The sequence below is a fragment of the Schistocerca piceifrons genome, chromosome 3 (genome assembly GCF_021461385.2).
Source record: "Schistocerca piceifrons isolate TAMUIC-IGC-003096 chromosome 3, iqSchPice1.1, whole genome shotgun sequence".
In the NCBI taxonomy this organism is placed as follows: Eukaryota; Metazoa; Arthropoda; class Insecta; order Orthoptera; family Acrididae; genus Schistocerca; species Schistocerca piceifrons.
The window spans coordinates 476,560,275-476,578,673 of NC_060140.1; the positions used below are offsets into that span (position 1 = coordinate 476,560,275).

Here is an 18,399-nt window from a genome sequence, read left to right on the forward strand (position 1 = left end):
AGCGAAATAAATGAGGAAGGACCAAATAAAAGGGGAAGAAGGTGGTCAAAGAAGTTTGAGATGGAAGAAGAACAACTCACAAACTTAAACTCATACTTCGTATCCAAACTTTAAGTCACTCATCTGTGAATAGAAAAATTGTTAAAGTTATTAAAAAATGATCATCGACATCACTGTACATAGGACAGATATGAGTGTGCATTTATAAATTATAGTGTACAATCTAATGGTTATAATGCATCAGTGAAATTCTGCTACCAGTCGATTTAAAAAAAAAAATCTATAAATATTTACTCTAGATTCATCAAATAATAAGTTCAATAAGTTTACTCTTCGAGTAAAAGTTTTATCTCTTTCTAACCTGTTGCATCTACAATGTATTCTCTTTACTTAGTTTAGATCTTTGCGCAATAAGAAAACAATAACATCTTTGCTTACTGTATGCGCTTTGCTTTGTAAATAAAAGTATCAGGCGTGAAGCATATCTGTGAAGCCCAGACTGATGTGATGAATATTTCGAAATGTCTTTTGTCTGTCACGGGGATTTGTTTTAAACATGTGTACTGTTGGCTGCTGCTACAACTTGTACATTGCCCTGTAAGAGTTTAGGGACCGTGGCAAGACGAAGTACCGTCCAGTACAACCAATGTAAGTGTATACCACTGTATCTCCTTATATCTAAATAAATGCAGGCCTAACAATATGCTTTTACCATCGAAGCAACACTAAAGTGACATTAAATATTTAAATATTCTTGTGCAGTGCTGGAGCTGACGACATACATCTGCTGACGACATACATCTGCTGACAACATTTACTTAACCTTAAATATTAGCCATCTGAAGATCGACATGAATGCCAGAAACTGGTTTGGTTCTAAAATAAAAAGATTTTAAAATCATTTGTGGCTGGCTGTGTTATTTTGTTGTTGTTAGAACTAATATAATTCGCTGCAAAAAAATGTACAGATAGTGTTAGTTACATCATTTAACTTATCCATTTTTTAAAATGAAAACAGTGTTCTGAAGAGCTTTTCATGTACAATAAAAAGTCTATTTTTATCGATTTGCAATTTTACAAAAAAAAAAAAAAAACAAAACGTGTTTCCGTTTGATTACAGTTTCAGTTTTTGTTTCTGTATAGTGTAGGAAAATAAATGAAAGGTTGGTTCAAATGGCTCTGAGCACTATGCGACTTAACTTCTGAGGTCATCAGTCGCCTAGAACTTAGAACTACTTAAACCTAACTAACTTAAGGACATCACACACATCCATGCCCGAGGCAGGATTCGAACCTGCGACCGTAGCGGTCGCTTGGCTCCAGACTGTAGCTCCCAGAACCTCACGGCCACTCCGGCCTGCTAAATGAAAGGCAACGAGGTCTCACAAGTTTTTATGTTGAAGAAGACGCAATTATAATGTACCGGAGAGCAATGCTTTTGTGTAATACTTTGTTTTCACTGTGTGTTATTTGTGTTAAAACGTTTAACAGATTGATTTTAAAATCTGAATTGTACCATGTATAGTGTTTCCTGTTATCAAAGAACAAAAAATTAACTGGCAGTTTGCAGCTTCCAAACAATGACAATTAATTATTCCTAATTATTTAAGCATAGGCTCATTGTATTTTTGTAATAATTTCTTAAGTTCTGGTAGTTTGGATTTAGAAGTAATGTGACGTCTTGCCACATGACGATAACTAAAGTGTTAAAGACTCAAAATTACACCTGCTTGGGATATTCCACTTGTTGATGCTTTCAGATATAAAAAAAAGAAGTTGGGGTGGGGAGAGAGCGGGGTGAGATTTAAATAAAAAGAAACAGGGAATGTGTGATCGACAGCTGACGGAGATGGTGGCTGGATGATTGCGGGGAGGGGGGTTGGGCTTGTGGGAGGTTAAAGCTGAGGTTTACCCTAGTAACGCCATTGACGAGACGTTAAATTTAATCTTAATTCTTTCCTTGTTGGATTTACGAAGAAGAGACTATCGACCAAAAATATCCGAACACGTTCCAAAAGTTTTTTAAAATTTGTTAAGAAATGTGTCGTATGCTATGTAAACAGCCATTTCTACGCATGCTGATTCGTATAAGAGTACCACATCACTAGTGTATAACAGGACAGAGGATAAATAGAAGACTGCCAAGTTTTTCTACTGTTTTACGAAGTATATAAGAAAAACAAAAGTAGAGACAGTACCCACGATGTAAGAGGGGCAAGCATAATACATGACATGTTGTGGCAAGTGCCGTCTTGTATCACAATGTTTTGGTAACTAAACTGATAGATAAGGCAACAGCGTAAGTAACTCTACCAAGTGAAAATATTATTCAATGATCGGCGAATGTACGAGGTCTGTTCAAAAAATTCCGGAACATTCGTAATTTCGCGCCAATGGTGTGCTGGAGCGGAATGCGATTGGCATACCTGCACACGCCTGTGTTTAATGTGTAACTGTCGGAAGGTTTATTGTTGTATGTATGTAATAGTTATTGTTCAGCGTTGTACTGAGTAGAACGTTGCGTCGCACAGTTCGCGAATTTCGAGGTGGCACAATTGAGGAGTAACGCATCTGCATTAAATTTTAGGTGAAACCCAAGAAAACCTTTACAGAGACACACCAAATGATGCAGGATGTCTACAGTGATGAAGGCTTAAGCCATACTTGGTGTTACGAATGGTTCACACGGTTTAAAAATGGCCAGACGGAAGTTAAACATGATCATCGTTCAGGACGCCCTTCCTCGTCTACCGACGACGCTCATGTCAGGAACGACAACGAAATTCTGGGTGCCAATCGAAGACTGACTGTCCGAGAGATTGCAGAAGAATGTATCATTTCAGTTGGATAATGTCATCAAATCCGGACTCAGCTTCTTGAAATGCATCATGTTGCTGCCAAGTTCATCCCACGACTCATGAATCAAGACCAAAAAGACCTTCGCTTCACAGTCTGTGAAGAGCTTTTTGATTGCACAAAGGAGAACGAGATGTTTCTTAAGAGAATCATAACTGGTGATGAGACGTGGGTCTACGGTTATGATGTTGAGACCAAGGTTCATAATGGATCTGGAAAAGTTCTCTAAGACAAAAAAAATTAGTTTTCTTTGACTTTGAAGGCTTAGTTCATCTTGAATTCGTGTCACAAGGGACGAAAGGAAACGGCCTGAAATGTGGCGATAGCTCCTGCATCACGATAACACACCTGTACATTCGCCCCTGTTGGTGCGTGACTGTTATATAAAATATGAAATCACTACAGGCTGCCTCATCCTCCGTACTCTTCAGACCTGGCTCCTACGGATATTTTTAATTTCCAGAGTTGGAAACCCTGTTGAAAGGACGAAGATTTGTTACGATAGACGATGTACAAGAGAATTCGCAGACAGCAGCTTAGCGCGATCCAGCAAGAGGCGTGCAAAAACCGCTTCCGAAAGTGGAAACGGCGTTGGGAGCGGTGTATGAATTGTGGAGAAGAGTATTTCGAAGCGGATCATACACAATAAGTAAAAGGTACTCGTAGAAAAATGTTGTGGACAAAGTTCGGGAATTTTTTTAACAGACCTCGCGCTTCTGTGATACAGGTGGTTTGCTTCTAGTGATAAATGATTCCTCAGGCTAGTCACCGCAAAAGCGACCTCACGGAGGGTGCTGCTCAGATGGGTCGATTCGTACCCGAACCTAAGTAAACATTCAAGATTCATTATTCTACGCTGTCAACTACGCAGTGGAGACAGCACGTGAATGATGTTATACCAGCAGGGTGCACAGACTGCTTCGGAATGGTAGCCAACGCCGACTGAACTTGCACCAGAATATACCTCAGGAGTTACCAATCGTGTGTACAAGAGGACCCTGACGCCTTCAGTTTATTTTGAGGCGTTGGGGTCTAAACATCGACTACAGTGCATAGGTAGGGTCACAGCACTGGGAATAGTATTATCTTACTCGGTCTTTGATGATAGTGAACTGTAAACGGAGAAGACACGTCACTGATTTGATCGGCTAACTATCTTGCAAATATCGGTAATAACCAATAATACTTTCGTCCGGAAATACAGCCTGATGATCAGAAATGAGAGGCAGAAAAAAGAGAAGTAATCTATCCAAAATTTCGCATTTGAGACTGTTACGATATTTATTGTATGCACAAATTAGTAACAAGTGAATGGAAAATTTATGCGTAAAACATGAAAATTTTTTGTAACACTGTTCGACCGATGGACAACACAGTCAGATAATGACGGGTAGCGTTTGTCAAATGATTTTAAAATTAGAACATTACGGTAGGTATATTATTAAGCCGTAACTCAGCAGTTATACATGCCGTTTAGCTGGAACAACTTGCTTTTTTACCAACAGTTGAAGCTGGCCCGCTCTCTACATCTCTGTCACCACTTTCCTTTACTCTCTCGTTTTTGATACCATCCCACTCCTACCGCTTTGGATTCGCTTATGGAAACTCTACACAAATGGGAAATAAATAAATCGTAATTTAATTCGACGATCGCTGCTACTGAAAAGACAGAATTCGTATTTTCGAGACCTTCACCAATCTATACTTGATAAATTGTTGAAATACTGTGTCTTTGCGCAAAATATTGCTTAAACTGCATCGTGTGACAGCCTATCTTTCCATTCTTTGAATGGTAACGCCCGCTCAGATGCGCTCGTAGCCCGCGATCGCTGGTGAGCCGCGTAAGTCAGCTGTTTCCCGCACCGACCTCGAAATTTCTCATACTTCTCAGGCACTGCGCGCCATATTTCTCATACCAGTAGTGAATCGAACATGGCGGATTGTGGTGTTAGTGAAATGATATTTCGTGTGCCTGTTGTTGTTGTTATGGGTGCCACAGGAGCTGGAAAATCAAAATTAGCCATCGACATTGCGAAGAAATTCGGGGGAGAGGTTATAAGCGCCGATTCAATGCAGGTAAGATGTTATTTCGGGAGATACAGCAGTTTGAATCTGCCCGTCCTCGACCACGAGGCGATGTGCTTTGTTTAAAGTTGCTCATACAGCTAAAAAAAATTAGAATTTCTGTACAGTTTTAAGCTTGTGTATTGTACACTGAAACGTATTTATCGTTAAACAGTCAATGACCGAAAAATTTAACGTGGTTCTTTTGTTATGGCGTTGCATTTTTCTAGTGTGTGTTAACGCACTTCCTGCATTCATTAGTTTATTACTCACAGGAAAAAGAGTTAAAACAGTTGTGAATGGATGTTATTGCATTTTACTAGGATGTGATTGGTGCTAGAGCACTCATTTCGTACAGCATTAATGAATTTCTGTATTTCTTTGATCCGGCTAAACTGGTGTAGTGCACCAACCATTAGTAGTTAGATTTGACGTAATGAATTGTACTTACTACACGCAGCGCGTTCTGATAATCACTCGGAAGGTTCCTTTCTTAACGAGTCCTTGCAGGGAATGTTCATATTAGAAGTAAAAGTTTTTAGGCGGTTTCACTATGGCGACGGGATCCATGTCCATCTACGCGCAAGAAGCTTTCAAAGTTCTTCGTAATCTTTATTACAGTAATGTTGCTTTAAATGAAAGTCATTGTAAGACTCACGAAGGGGGTGTACTGAGTTATTGTCGTTATTTAGCACGCCTACAAGAGAACTACAGTAATTATCTACTTTCTTTTCATATTTGTAATTTCACAGGAGAAATATCTGTCTCATGTCACCTAACGTACCAGCATTTGTAGATTTTATGTCCAAAATCTATTAAGGTACCAGCATTTGTAGAGTCTATATACAACATGTATTGAAATTTCTAGAAGAAACAGTTGTAGGATCGTGTTCAAATTTTGTTTTTAAGTTCTTAACTTATTACTTTGTTGGCCGCGAGAAATCAGATAAAATGAGGTAGTTGTTACGCGAGGTGAATTACTGGTACCGTAGTTTCGTAGTTTGACCTTGTTTCATTTTTGGGGTCTAGTGCAGCAGGGGATACAACCCGTCGGCTTTGGACAAGAACGTCACAAGCCGCCAGAGAGCAGTTTCCCATTTTCGCCTTTGCTGTTATGTTTCAGTTTCGTTTTTTTACTGATTGCTTAATAAAGTGGATCTGTTTATTCTATCTCGTGAGATTTTTTTTTAAAAGCCAAAAAACACTTATCAGCCACTGAAGGGAGCTACAACACTAAGAAGAATCGCTTCTCGATTGGCCGCTTGTGACGTCATTGTCCAAAGCCGACGGGTTGTATCCCCTGCTGCACTAGTCCCCATTTTTGCTCTGTAGTCTGTTTTGTTGGGGGCAGCATTTGTTTATTTCACCATAGCAGAGTAATCGATTCTTGCATCTTGTTTGATCATTTGTGATATTTTAAACCCGACTAGTTGCCAATGATCCAGTGATTTTGATTGAAGGTGATGGTTGCAGAAAATCTGGTGACTGCTCTGTGCCTGTGGCCCTGTATCATCGAATGATTTCAATTACTGCTGAGTCACTGCCCGCTGTTTTTTACTGTTAATTACACATCTTTTTCAGTGCTACACATTCGTCACATTTCTTAATCACTCATCCCCTATTTGCTCCCCCTCCCCAGCTCTATTCATTCTCCTCCTGATGGAAAATGTTTCTCAACATAGAGTGCATTGCTGTTGTTAAAGTGTCCTCTACGTTATTCTCTTGATTGGCAGGCATTTTCAGGTTTGTTATCAGCGATTTCCTGCGCACGATGTATTTTGTCCACTCAGAGCACTATAGTTCTTGCTCGTACTGTGATTGTATTGCCGCTCCATTATAAACTCGCAGAATTATGTAGTTACATATTTATTTATTCTTCGTGCTACATGCTGAATCACTGCAACTTCGTTGTTTGTATCACCTGCCTCGAGATGACTGGGTGTTTGTGTTATCATTTCGGCATCATTCATGTAAGTGGCGAGATTAGACTGAGCAAAGGTTGGGAATTTGCACGGGCGCTGATCATCGTTGTTTGTAGTTATTCAACTTTTGAACTACTATAGCTTGACATCAAAGAAATTTGTTTGGTTAATATCATTTTTCTACTCACCATGCAACTCACGGAAATAACATAAGTTCCTTCATTAAATTAATATAATAATTAATGTTCGAAGTTTGGCGAGGAAGAAATGGTCACGTTAAGTAATGCTCCACTATGATTTAGGCTCATTTTTGACGTTCATAGTGATGGTATCGTGCAACACACTTATTTGCAGCGCCTGACAAGGTGATGTGTTGTGATTTCTAGATGGCGTTCTAGGTGAATGTCTACACTGAATTAACCCTTCCATTGTTAAATCGCGCACACAAGTACGCACGGTGCACATGGCATCTGTGCCTTTCATATTTTCATCTTTATTATGCAAACCGACATGTAACACTTGGCAGAGGTTACTTTATATTGCAACGGAACGTTCCGAGTGGCTATTCACAACTATCGAATCTTCGCTGTTCGAACGTGGGCTGTATTTGGTGGGAATGGGAGTTTGCTGGGAATCCTTGACCTAGTCATTAAACTTGTGCTTATCATCTTTAAGTTCACTGTGCGCTGATCCCATACAAACCGTATTAATCAGAAGTTTTGTCAGCGATGTCTTGTGTAGGCGAGCCATGGTTTCCCAGTGTCCTATGAAGCTCCCATATCGTGACATTTATTTCAATCACGATGTCACAGACCCCTGTGCAGCTGTCTGTGACTTCATATTTACACACATGAAGTAGCTGTTTCAAGCTGTAGATCGTATAGTATATTTTTCCGTTTAGTGGAGTATAGAGTTTAAAGTTTTTTCATGTGTACACTGCTGTAACGAAGTAAAAATTATCAGCGTGTGTGTGGACTCCATTTCAACATAACAAAATTACACAGTGGAACATTGTATAATTTTCTTGTCATCGCTGTGGCGAAACGAGACTTACGGGTTTGTTTCATTTAGCCAGGGTTTTCCATCCAGGGGCTTAGGTAAATTCCGCTTATTAAGCATTTGTTGACTGACTCAAATGGTATGTAACACTGTCGGCTTCGAGACTGGTAGAGATTATACATACCTGCTGCGTTGTTGCATGTGGTATTGTAGATGATGGTAGACAGCAATTAATCTTAAGGCACTGAGTACTATTGTCAGACTGGAACTACGCGGCAGTGCGTAGCCAGAATAAGTAAGTCTTATTGTGCCTCATGTGATGGGTGAGATTTTGTGTAGTCTCAGAAACAAGTCAGAGATGTTACTGGCACCACGATGTATTATTTGACATTGCACAAAGCAAGCGACGTTAAAATTTGTTGTACGTTGCCATCTGCTGTACATTTATGTAGATTTCAGAGAGGCGGTGCAGTAACATGTATTACTTACAATGGCTATTAAGCGGTTGTAAAACATTTTAAGCAAACGATCAAGGGATAAAATGTACGTTCAGCATCGATAATGTATGAAACTTTTATCCATGGTAAACGTGGACCACATCAGCTGATGAAAAAAGGTTTTCGGACATGACTGCAACCAGTCGCATTTTTTAATGGCAGTTTTATTTTTCTTTAAACCGTTCATGGAAAAATAAGAATTGTACCATCACAAAAGGCGACTGGTTGCCGTTATTTCTGAAAGACATCGATAATATGTTTGAATTGCGGCTTAAACTTTATAAACGGTTTTGTTGCCGTACCAATGAACAAGCATGCAATGGTTCAAGTTAGGCTGTTTGCGCCGATCTGTCGAATCGTCTGTAATCCTCACGGATAAGATCACAATTATCCCACTGTCTCAGAATGTTAGCGGAGGCTGTATTCGATAAACATCAACTGTTTTGTATTTTCGTCGGGCCAAGCTCGGTCAAATTTTCGAACGACAACTAGCGTTTAGGTCTTGTATTGTGCTCTAGATCACATCTGCTGGATATCAGGATTACTTCGGCGAGATCACCGACCGATTTCCTATCGACCGATTTCCTATCCGGCTATTGCTCACCTGAACCATTATTTCGTCTATGGTTTAGAAGACAATGAGAAGGGAAGTCTCGAAAACGTTGCTGTCTGTGTTTTCACTAAGAGATCAATATGCATCAGTGTGACACTGTATTGCTGCCATTGTTGCCAAAAATGTAACTGCCCGTATCTGAACTACTCTGATCTCGTCCCATATGGATTTAAAGATGCGCCATGTTGGGGTAAGATGGGTTGTCGTACGAAATACAACTTTTGAGCTGTTCACAAGACGGTGTGCACGCATTTTGACCTCCATTATGGCTTTCGGTGTGATTAGAAGTGTGTATCAAGTCGCTGGTAATGACCACCGTCTGTGTCAGTTATCATGAGGTTTGTATTATTAACAGACAGTCAAAGTTTCCCCCTTTCTCACCTAATTCTATCCATTAGTTCCTTCGTTTCCACTTGTGACTCATCGCACAGTGTGGGGTCATCAGCAAATCTTAAGTTATTGATTCTTCGCCCTCCAATACAGATCCCACCAGTCCAACCATGAAGACTCTCTCTTGTAACATATTCTCCACATAAGTTAAATAGAACCGAGTTTAAGTCCTTTACATCTTTTAAAAGGGCTTGAAATAGTTTCATCTAATCTGATTATAGTCGCACTGTCAGCGTAGATATATCTGATAAGGGTAATAAGATGGTTAGGAACGCTCATTTTTGCTAGTACGTTCCTCAGTTGTTTCAATCGAATACAATCGATAGCCTTGATATAGTCCAAGAAACAAAGAACAAATGGATTATTGAATTCCCTACATTTTTCAGTTACCTCTCTGACATTTAGAATCTGCTCTCTTGTTCCTTTATTATACCCAAACTCAGCTTGCTCTGGTCGTATTTTTATCCAAGTAGGTTCTCAGGCTTCCATCTACGACAATTAGAAGAATCTTGCTGGCATGTGAAGTTAATGAAATGTCCTGCAGTTTTCGCAACGCTGTGCGTTCCCTTTCTCATGGGACGGAATCATTGCCGACATGGTCCGGTCTTTTATCCGTGTTCCTTTATTTCATATTCTGTTACATACTTCATACATGATTTTCAAACAGAGATCTCCAGATGCTTTGATCATTTCCTCAGTAATCAGGCCAGGTGCAGGTGCTTCGGACTTCTTCTTTTAATGTATTATGTTTCTTCTCTGGTGGATTGTTTGCATGAACAAGCTTTCCATTTTTATTCATATTCAATTTGTTGCAGATTGTTCTCCGCCGATCAGCAGCTAATTCTATGTTGGTTAGAGGTGTGCAATCTTCGTCTTGATAACCCATGTTCTTTATTTCATTGAACATGCACCTAGTCTCAGTCTCTCACATGTTTCAGTGATGTAATTATTTTTGTCCCTTCGACAATTTCTCTGTATTAACGCCGATAACATACGGTACTTCTGAGTTCCCTGTAATCCTCTCATTTTCAATACTTTCCGCCCTCATTGATTTGCAAGGTTTTGTTAGTAAGCCAGTCTTTCTTCTATCTTTGACTACTTTCTTAGCTGTTTTAACTAATGTCTCCTTCGGCAAATACCATTTCTCTGCAGATTTCATGTTATCGGTCGAAAGTGTCTCCTGGAATCGAGTCATAAAAATTTTAATTCCAGCCTTTTGCTCTAATCCTCTTGCATTTGGAGATGCCCCTTTACATTTAGAAGTTTCATGGTCAGCTCAGACATAGAAACTCATGCTTAGAACCAAAATCGGCATCAGAAAAAGCTTCATTGTATTTAACTGACGATCTTCACATTAAGCCGATCGATGAATAGTCTATCTGAATACAATATATTCCACCCAGTGAGGTCCTGGTGTAAAGTCTCCGTGAGTGGTATTGGTTACAACAAACTTACTTTCCATGTCCACGATCATTTCTTTTGCCTAAACCATGACAGCCAAGTACTTCATTTGACGAGCCCCACTTCGCTATCAGAGAATTAAAATCTCCTTGCACTAAGGTAATTTCATTTTTGGGGATTGACTGCAGGCTCTTGGAAAGTTGTTGTTGTGGTCTTCAGTCCGGAGACTGGTTTGATGCAGCTCTCCATGCTACTCTATCCTGTGCAAGCTTCATCATCTCCCAGTACTTACCGCAACCCATATCCTGAATCTGCTTAGTGTATTCATCTCTTGGTCTCCCTCTATGATTTTTTACCCTCCACGCTGCCCTCCAATGCTAAATTTGTGATCCCTTGATACCTCAGACATGTCGTACTAACCAGTCCCTTCTTTTTGTCATGTTGTGCCACATACTCCTCTCCAATTCTATTCAATACTTCATCATTAGTTATGTGATCTACCCATCTAATCTTCAGCATTCTTCTGTAGCATCACATTTCGAAAGCTTCTATTCTCTTTTTGTCCAAACTATTTATCGTCCATGTTTCACTTCCATACATGGCTACACTCCATACAAATACTTTCAGAAACGACTACCTGACACTTAAATCTATACTCGATGTTAACAAATTTCTATTCTTCAGAAACGATTTCCTTGCCATTGCCAGTCTACATTTTATATCTTCTCTACTTCGACCATCATCAGTTATTTTTCTCCCCAAATAGCAAAACTCCTTTACTACTTTAAGTGTGCCTTATTTATTTATTTCTCGTTCAGCTACAGGCAAAGCGTGATACACTTACAAACATCAACATAAAAATTTAAATTAACATTAACAATGATTTACAATAAAATTTTCAGGGTTTCCAGCCACAGAAGTGCTTGGTCACTTATCACATGTATGTCCATTAGATTTCCTCCCTTAAGTCCGTGTACGTCGCACTCAATTATATGCTGCATGGTTTGACTCTCTCCGCACTCACAATTGGGGTCCTGTGAGAAACCCCACTTTTTCAACAAATATCCGCACCGACCAACACCTGTCCGCAGACGATTTAGAGTTACCCACACTCTACGTTGGAGTTGGAAGCCTGGAACTCGTTGAGATGGGTCCTCAATAAGGAAACTGTTATTCACTTTGCTTTCCTGCCATTGCTGTTTCCACAGGTTATCGATATCAATCTGTTGTTTGAGTTCTTTCCAGAAGGGATTTCTTGACATCAATCTGTCAGGGGGGGGAGGTAGGTCCCTGAACTTTTCTTTGTACCTCTGGATTGCTCTTTCACGTCTAATCGAGGGTGGTTCGATATTGGCAAGGACGGGCAGCCAAGGTTTCGGGGTGGGTCTTACTGTTCCTGTTATGAGCCTCATTGTCTCGTTAAGTTGCACATCAATATATCTGACATGCCTACTGCGGGCCCAGACGGGTGCGCAATATTCCGCTACACTATACAGAAGTGCCAGTGCTGATGTGCGTAGAGTTTCAGTGGAACATCCCCAGGTTGTTCCTGCCAGTTTCATTATGATGTTGTTTCTTGTTTTCATTTTTTGGGCGACTTCGTACAGGTGGCTCTTATATGTGAGAGTGCGATCTAGCTTAACACCCAGATATTTTGGCGTTCTATCGTTTTTCAACAATTTACCTTTTATTTGCACTTTTAGCTCACGATTTGCATCTTTGTTACACAAGTGCATTATTGATGCCACGGATTTAGTCGGATTTACTTTGAGGTGCCAGTTGTCATAATATTGTTGTAGTCGTTCCAGATCCCTGTTTAAAATTTCTTCCAGTTCTTCGAAAGTGTTGGCTTGAGCCGCGATAGCGATGTCATCTGCATACATAAAAGAACGAGATTCCAGGTTTGGGATGTCCGCTATGTATAAATTGAAAAGGCATGGAGCCAGCACAGACCCTTGGGGGAGACCATTTTGTAGTGTCCTGTAGCTGCTTGTTTTCCCATTCAGAGATACCTTGAATCTCCTGTTTATCAACATATTTCTGACTAGATCTATGATCTTCTTGCATTTCACGACTTTTGACAGTTTATATAGTATCCCTTTTGTCCATACGGTGTCGTATGCTGAGGTGAGATCTAATAATACCATGCCCGTTTTCTTTTTGTTTTGGTAACCTCTTTCAATGAAAGTGGTTAGGGCGAGAACTTGGTCGCAACAGTCTCTTCCTTTTCGAAAACCCCCTTGCTCTGGGGGAAGAGCAGCTTCTATTTTACTTTCTATTCTGCCTAGGATGACTCGTTCAAACAGCTTGTAAGTGGTACACAATAAAGATATCGGTCTATAATCTTTAGAATTCTCTCCTGTTTTCCCTGGTTTCTGGATGGCTATGACTTGTGCGTTTTTCCATTGCTTTGGTAACCGGCTGGTATCTATGATATTAGAGAAAAGAGAAGACAGCCATACTCTTCCCTTTGGCCCGAGGTTCTTCAAGAATTCTGGAAGAAGGCCGTCACAGCCAGCTGCTTTACCAGGTGACATTTTCTTTAGTGCTATATTTATCTCTTCTTGTGTTACCCAGTTCGCTAAACCTGCTTCCTCCTCGCTTGCATCTAGCTCTTCGTTCATCAGTTGGTGCAGTTCTTTTTTCTTCGAGGCGGAGGCATGGATTCTGGATGTTTGTAGTATAGAAGAGCATATCTTGTTAGGGGTCATTTTATTATTGATGTTCCGTCCCTTGAATTGTGCTCCGCCAAGTTTCCTCAGTAGACTCCAGCTCTTCTGTGAGGAGTGCGTAAAGTCCATTTGTTCCATCCGCTTTTGCCATCTCTGTTTGCGTTCCTCGTCCATAGCTCTTATGAGCTGTTCTCCTAGTTCTGGATTCTCTGTTTTGTTATATTCATCGAGTAGTTGTTCGCACTCCTTTGTCCAGCATGGGATGTATTCTTTCCGCGCTCCTCTTGGTATTGAGTTATGTGCCGCTTTGATAATTAACTTCGTAAATCTGTCGTAATTTTCTGGAATTGGGGGAATTCTGTTTACATTATTTTCAATGGTATCTTTAAACTTAACCCAGTTAGCCTTCCTGAGGTTCCAGCGGGCTATAGGGGGGCTCTTTATTACTGGTATTTGGATCCCAAGGTCTATAATAACTGGTCTGTGTTGGCTCCGAGGAATACGGCTCAGTACAGTTCTCTTGGACGGAAGTGCTATTCCAGTTTCTCCAGATGAGACAAAACAAAGATCGGGCGTTGATGTTGTGCCCCACGCTCCTGAACAGAAGGTGGGGGTATCTTTTGCATCGTATATTAATGTATAATTATTTATATCTGCCCAGTCTGCCAGCATGAGTCCTTCTTTGTCGCAAGACTGATAGCCCCATCTGGGGTGGTGGGAGTTAAAATCGCCAATTATGACTGCAGGGTGTTGTGGGTTAGGTAAAACAGGTTGTTCCCATTTTTCTGAAGGTGGCTTGTACACGTTATACACAGTCATATCGTTTAGTTTGATTCCCACGGCAAATTCGTGGTGCATAGTTTCCTCAATATTATCAACCAGTTCTTTCTTGATCAGTGTTGCAATACCGTGTTTATTATGGGCTTTATAGCCCACAATTTCATAGCCTGGTATTAGAAGTCTCGAGATATTTTCTTCTGATAGATGTGTTTCCTGCAAGGTCAGCACATCAATTTTTTCTTCTGTTAGTAGCTTTGTGAGGATGTCTCCTTTTGTCCTCATGTATCCTTCTATGTTAACTTGGCATATACGTATTCGTCCACGCACTTGGCTCCGGGGGGGGGGGGGGGGGGGGGGGGAACTGAGGCATTTGTCTCGCTCTCTTGCGTAACTTCGCCTGTGAGGGCCGGGAGGTATTACTAAGTCCGGCCGCCGTTTGGTGGTGACATTTGCTTCTCGTGTCGCGGCTCGTTCTGAGCATTTCGATTTTCTTCTCGCAATGCGATCGTTGTGCGGCACGATACTGGGGGGGTATGCCACGTCGAGGCTGTCACCATCTACCCCTTTAAGTGTGCCATTTCTTAATCTAATTCCCTCAACATCACCTGACTTAATTCGACTACATTCCATTATCCTCGTTTTGCTTTTGTTGATGTTCATCTTATATCCTCCTTTCAAGACACTGTCGATTCCGTTCAATTGCTCTTCCAAGTCCTTTGCTGTCTCTGATAGAATTACAATGTCATCGGCGAACCTCACAGTTTTTATTTCTTCTCCATGGATTTTAATACCTACTCCGAATTTTACTTTTGTTTCCTTTACTGCTTGCTCAATATACAGATTGAATAACATCGGGAAGGGGCTACAACCCTGTCTCACTCCCTTCCCAACCACTACTTCCCTTTCATGTCCCTCGACTCTTATAACTGCCATCTGGTTTCTGTACAAATTGTAAATAGCCTTTCGCTCCCTGTATTTTACCCCTGCCACCTTTAGAATTTGAAAGAGAGTATTCCAGTCAACATTGTCAAAAGCTTTCTCTAAGTCTAGAAATGCTAGAAACGTAGGTTTGCCTTTCCTTAATCTTTCTTCTAAGATAAGTCGTAAGGTCAGTATTGCCTCACGTGTTCCAGTATTTCTACGGAATCCAAACTGATCTTCCTCGAGGTCGGCTTCTACTAGTTTTTCCATTCGTCTGTAAAGAATTCGCGTTAGTATTTTGCAGCCGTGACTTATTAAACTGATAGTTCGGTAATTTTCACATCTGTTATCACCTGCTTTCTTTGGGATTGGAATTATTATATTCTTCTTGAAGTATTAGGGTATTTCGCCTGTCTCATACATCTTGCTCACCAGATGGTAGAGTTTTGTCAGGACTGGCTCTCCCAAGGCCATCAGTAGTTCTAATGGAATGTTGTCTACTCCCGGGGCCTTGTTTCGACTCAGGTCTTTCAGTGCTCTGTCAAACTCTTCACGCAGTATCGTATCTCCCATATCATCTTCATCTACATCCTCTTCCATTTCCATAATATTGTCCTCAAGTACATCGCCCTTGTATAGACCCTCTATATACTCCTTTCACCTCTCTGCTTTCCCTTCCTTGCTTAGAACTGGGTTTCCATCTGAGCTCTTGATATTCATACAAGTGGTTCTCTTTTCTCCAAAGGTCTCTTTAATTTTCCTCTAGGCAGTGTCTATCTTACCCCTAGTGAGATAAGCCTCTATATCCTTACATTTATCCTCTAGCCATCCCTGCTTAGCCATTTTGCACTTCCTGTTGATCCCATTTTTGACACGTCTGTATTCCTTTTTGCCTGCTTCATTTACTGCATTTTTATATTTTCCCCTTTCGTCAATTAAGTTCAATATTTCTTCTGTTACCCAAGGAGTTCTACTAGCCCTCGTCTTTTTACTTACTAGGTCCTCTGCTGCCTTCACTACTTCATCCCTCAGAGCTACCCATTCTTCTTCTACTGTACATCTTTCCCCCATTCCTGTCAATTGTTCCCTTATGCTCTCCCTGAAACTCTGTACAACCTCTGGTTCTTTCAGTTTATCCAGGTCCCATCCCCTTAAATTCCCAACTTTTTGCAGTTTCTTCAGTTTTAATCTGCAATTCATAACCAATAGATTGTGGTCAGTCCACATCTGCCCCTGGAGATGTCTCACAATTTAAAACCTGGTTCCTAAATCTCTGTCTTACCATTATATAATCTGTCTGATACCTTCTAGTATCCCCAGGATTCTTCCATGTATACAACCTTCTTTCATGATTCTTGAACCAAGTGTTAGCTATGATTAAATTATGCTCTGTGCAAAACTCTACCAGGCGGCTTCCTCTTTCATTTCTTAGCCCCAATCCATATTCACCTACTATGTTTGCTTCTCTCCCTTTTTCTACTCTCGAGTTCCAGTCATCCATGACTATTAAATTTTCGTCTCCCTTCACTACCTGAATAATTTCTTTTATTTTATCATACATTTCTTCAATTTCTTCATCATCTGCAGAGCTAGTTGGCATATAAACTTGTACTACTGTAGTAGGTGTGGGCTTCGTGTCTATCTTGGCCACAATAATGCGTCCACTATGTTGTTTGTAGTAGCTTACCAGCACTCCTATTTTTTATTCATTATTAAACCTACTCCTGCATTACCCCTATTTGATTTTGTATTTATAACCCTGCATTCATCTGACCAAAAGTCTTGTTCCTCCTGCCACCGAACTTCACCAATTCCCACTATATCTAACTTTAACCTACCCATTTTCCTTTTTAAATTTTCTAATCTACCTGCTCGGTTAAGGGATCTGACATTCCACGCTCCGATCCGTAGATCGTCAGTTTTCTTTCTCCTGATAACGACGTCCTCTTGAGTAGTCCCCGCCCGGAGATCCGAATGGGGAACTATTTTACCTCCGGAATATTTTACCCAAGAGGGCGCCATCATCATTTATCCATACAGTAAAGCTGCATGCCCTCGGGAAAAATTACGGCCGTAGTTTCCCCTTGCTTTCAGCCGTTCGCAGTACCAGCACAGCAAGGCCGTTTTGGTTAATTTTGCAAGGCCAGGTCAGTCAATCATCCAGACTGTTGCCCCTGCAACTACTGAAAAGGCTGCTGCCCCTCTTCAGGAACCACACGTTTGTCTGGCCTCTCAACAGATACCCCTCCGTTGTGGTTGCACCTACGGTACGGCCATCTGTATCCCTGAGGCACGCAAGCCTCCCCACCAACGGCAAGGTCCATGGTTCATGGGGAAGATCTTGGAAAGAGACTCACAAAATTCTTCTAACTATTCATCAACTGTTGCAGTTGGTGTTTAAACCTGTTTATATTTAGCTTGCAAGGTGTAGTGTTGAATTACTCTAGTATTACTCGGTCACTGACAGGCTTGTACTCAATCACTGCAGCATTCCATCCGTTGTGTACTAACAAGGCAACACCATTGATGGAGTTATCCGATTTACCAGAAAAATATACTGTATTGCCGTTAGCTGTTTTGAAGTGCCCAGTCCCTTTACAGTGAGTCTGCCAATGCTAATATCCTGATTTTAGTTCGCTGGTATTCTATTTCCACAGTCTGTAACTCTACAATTTGGCGTAATGCATGTACATTCCAATTGGCAATTTCTTTGGATGTTTATAGTTTTGTTTGCGGCTAGTCTCCCCCTACCCCTTTCCCCTCAACCCCTCCGGAGATTTGACTGGATGACTTTATGGTATATATACGGGCTGTCAACAGAAGGAAAATCCGTGATGGGTTTTCTTGGGAGCAAAACACTGGGATGGTTTCCCATTGCCTTTTCCTCTGGGTTAGAGGTATATAGGACAATATGGAGGACTAGATAGAAGTGGTTAGGATCGGTGGTAAGGTCATTTCTCATCCTGCATAAGGAGGTAGGACAAACAAAGAGCTCGCGTAGGCAGGGTCACTAAATCCCTCAGATAGGACTATACGTCACTGCGATTGTGAAGGACTTCCAATCCGCTGCCTATGTAACGGCGAACTACCTATATAACAGCGAAGTGTGTAAAGAGTGAATTCATGTTGCTATTCAGTTCATAGTTAGCTGCAATCATGTTAACGGGGGTAGGACGTTAAACGGGCCAACTTGGAGCAGGAGAGGCACCGCAGGACATTTCAATTTCCACTGTCTCTACTTTTACAAATAAATTCATAAAACTTTGTCAGCACGACCAGGAAGG

General features: G+C 40.9%; 1 protein-coding gene across 1 annotated transcript in view; it reads left to right on the top strand.

Annotated features, from left to right (window-relative positions):
* The first annotated feature begins 4,788 nt into the window (after positions 1-4,788).
* Positions 4,789-18,399, top strand: part of LOC124788749 (tRNA dimethylallyltransferase-like) — a 501,805-nt gene continuing 488,194 nt past the window's right edge. Inside the window, exon 1 of the mRNA XM_047256030.1 lies at positions 4,789-4,932. Within this exon, the coding sequence (XP_047111986.1) occupies positions 4,789-4,932 (144 nt within the window). The remainder of the gene's footprint in view (positions 4,933-18,399) is intronic.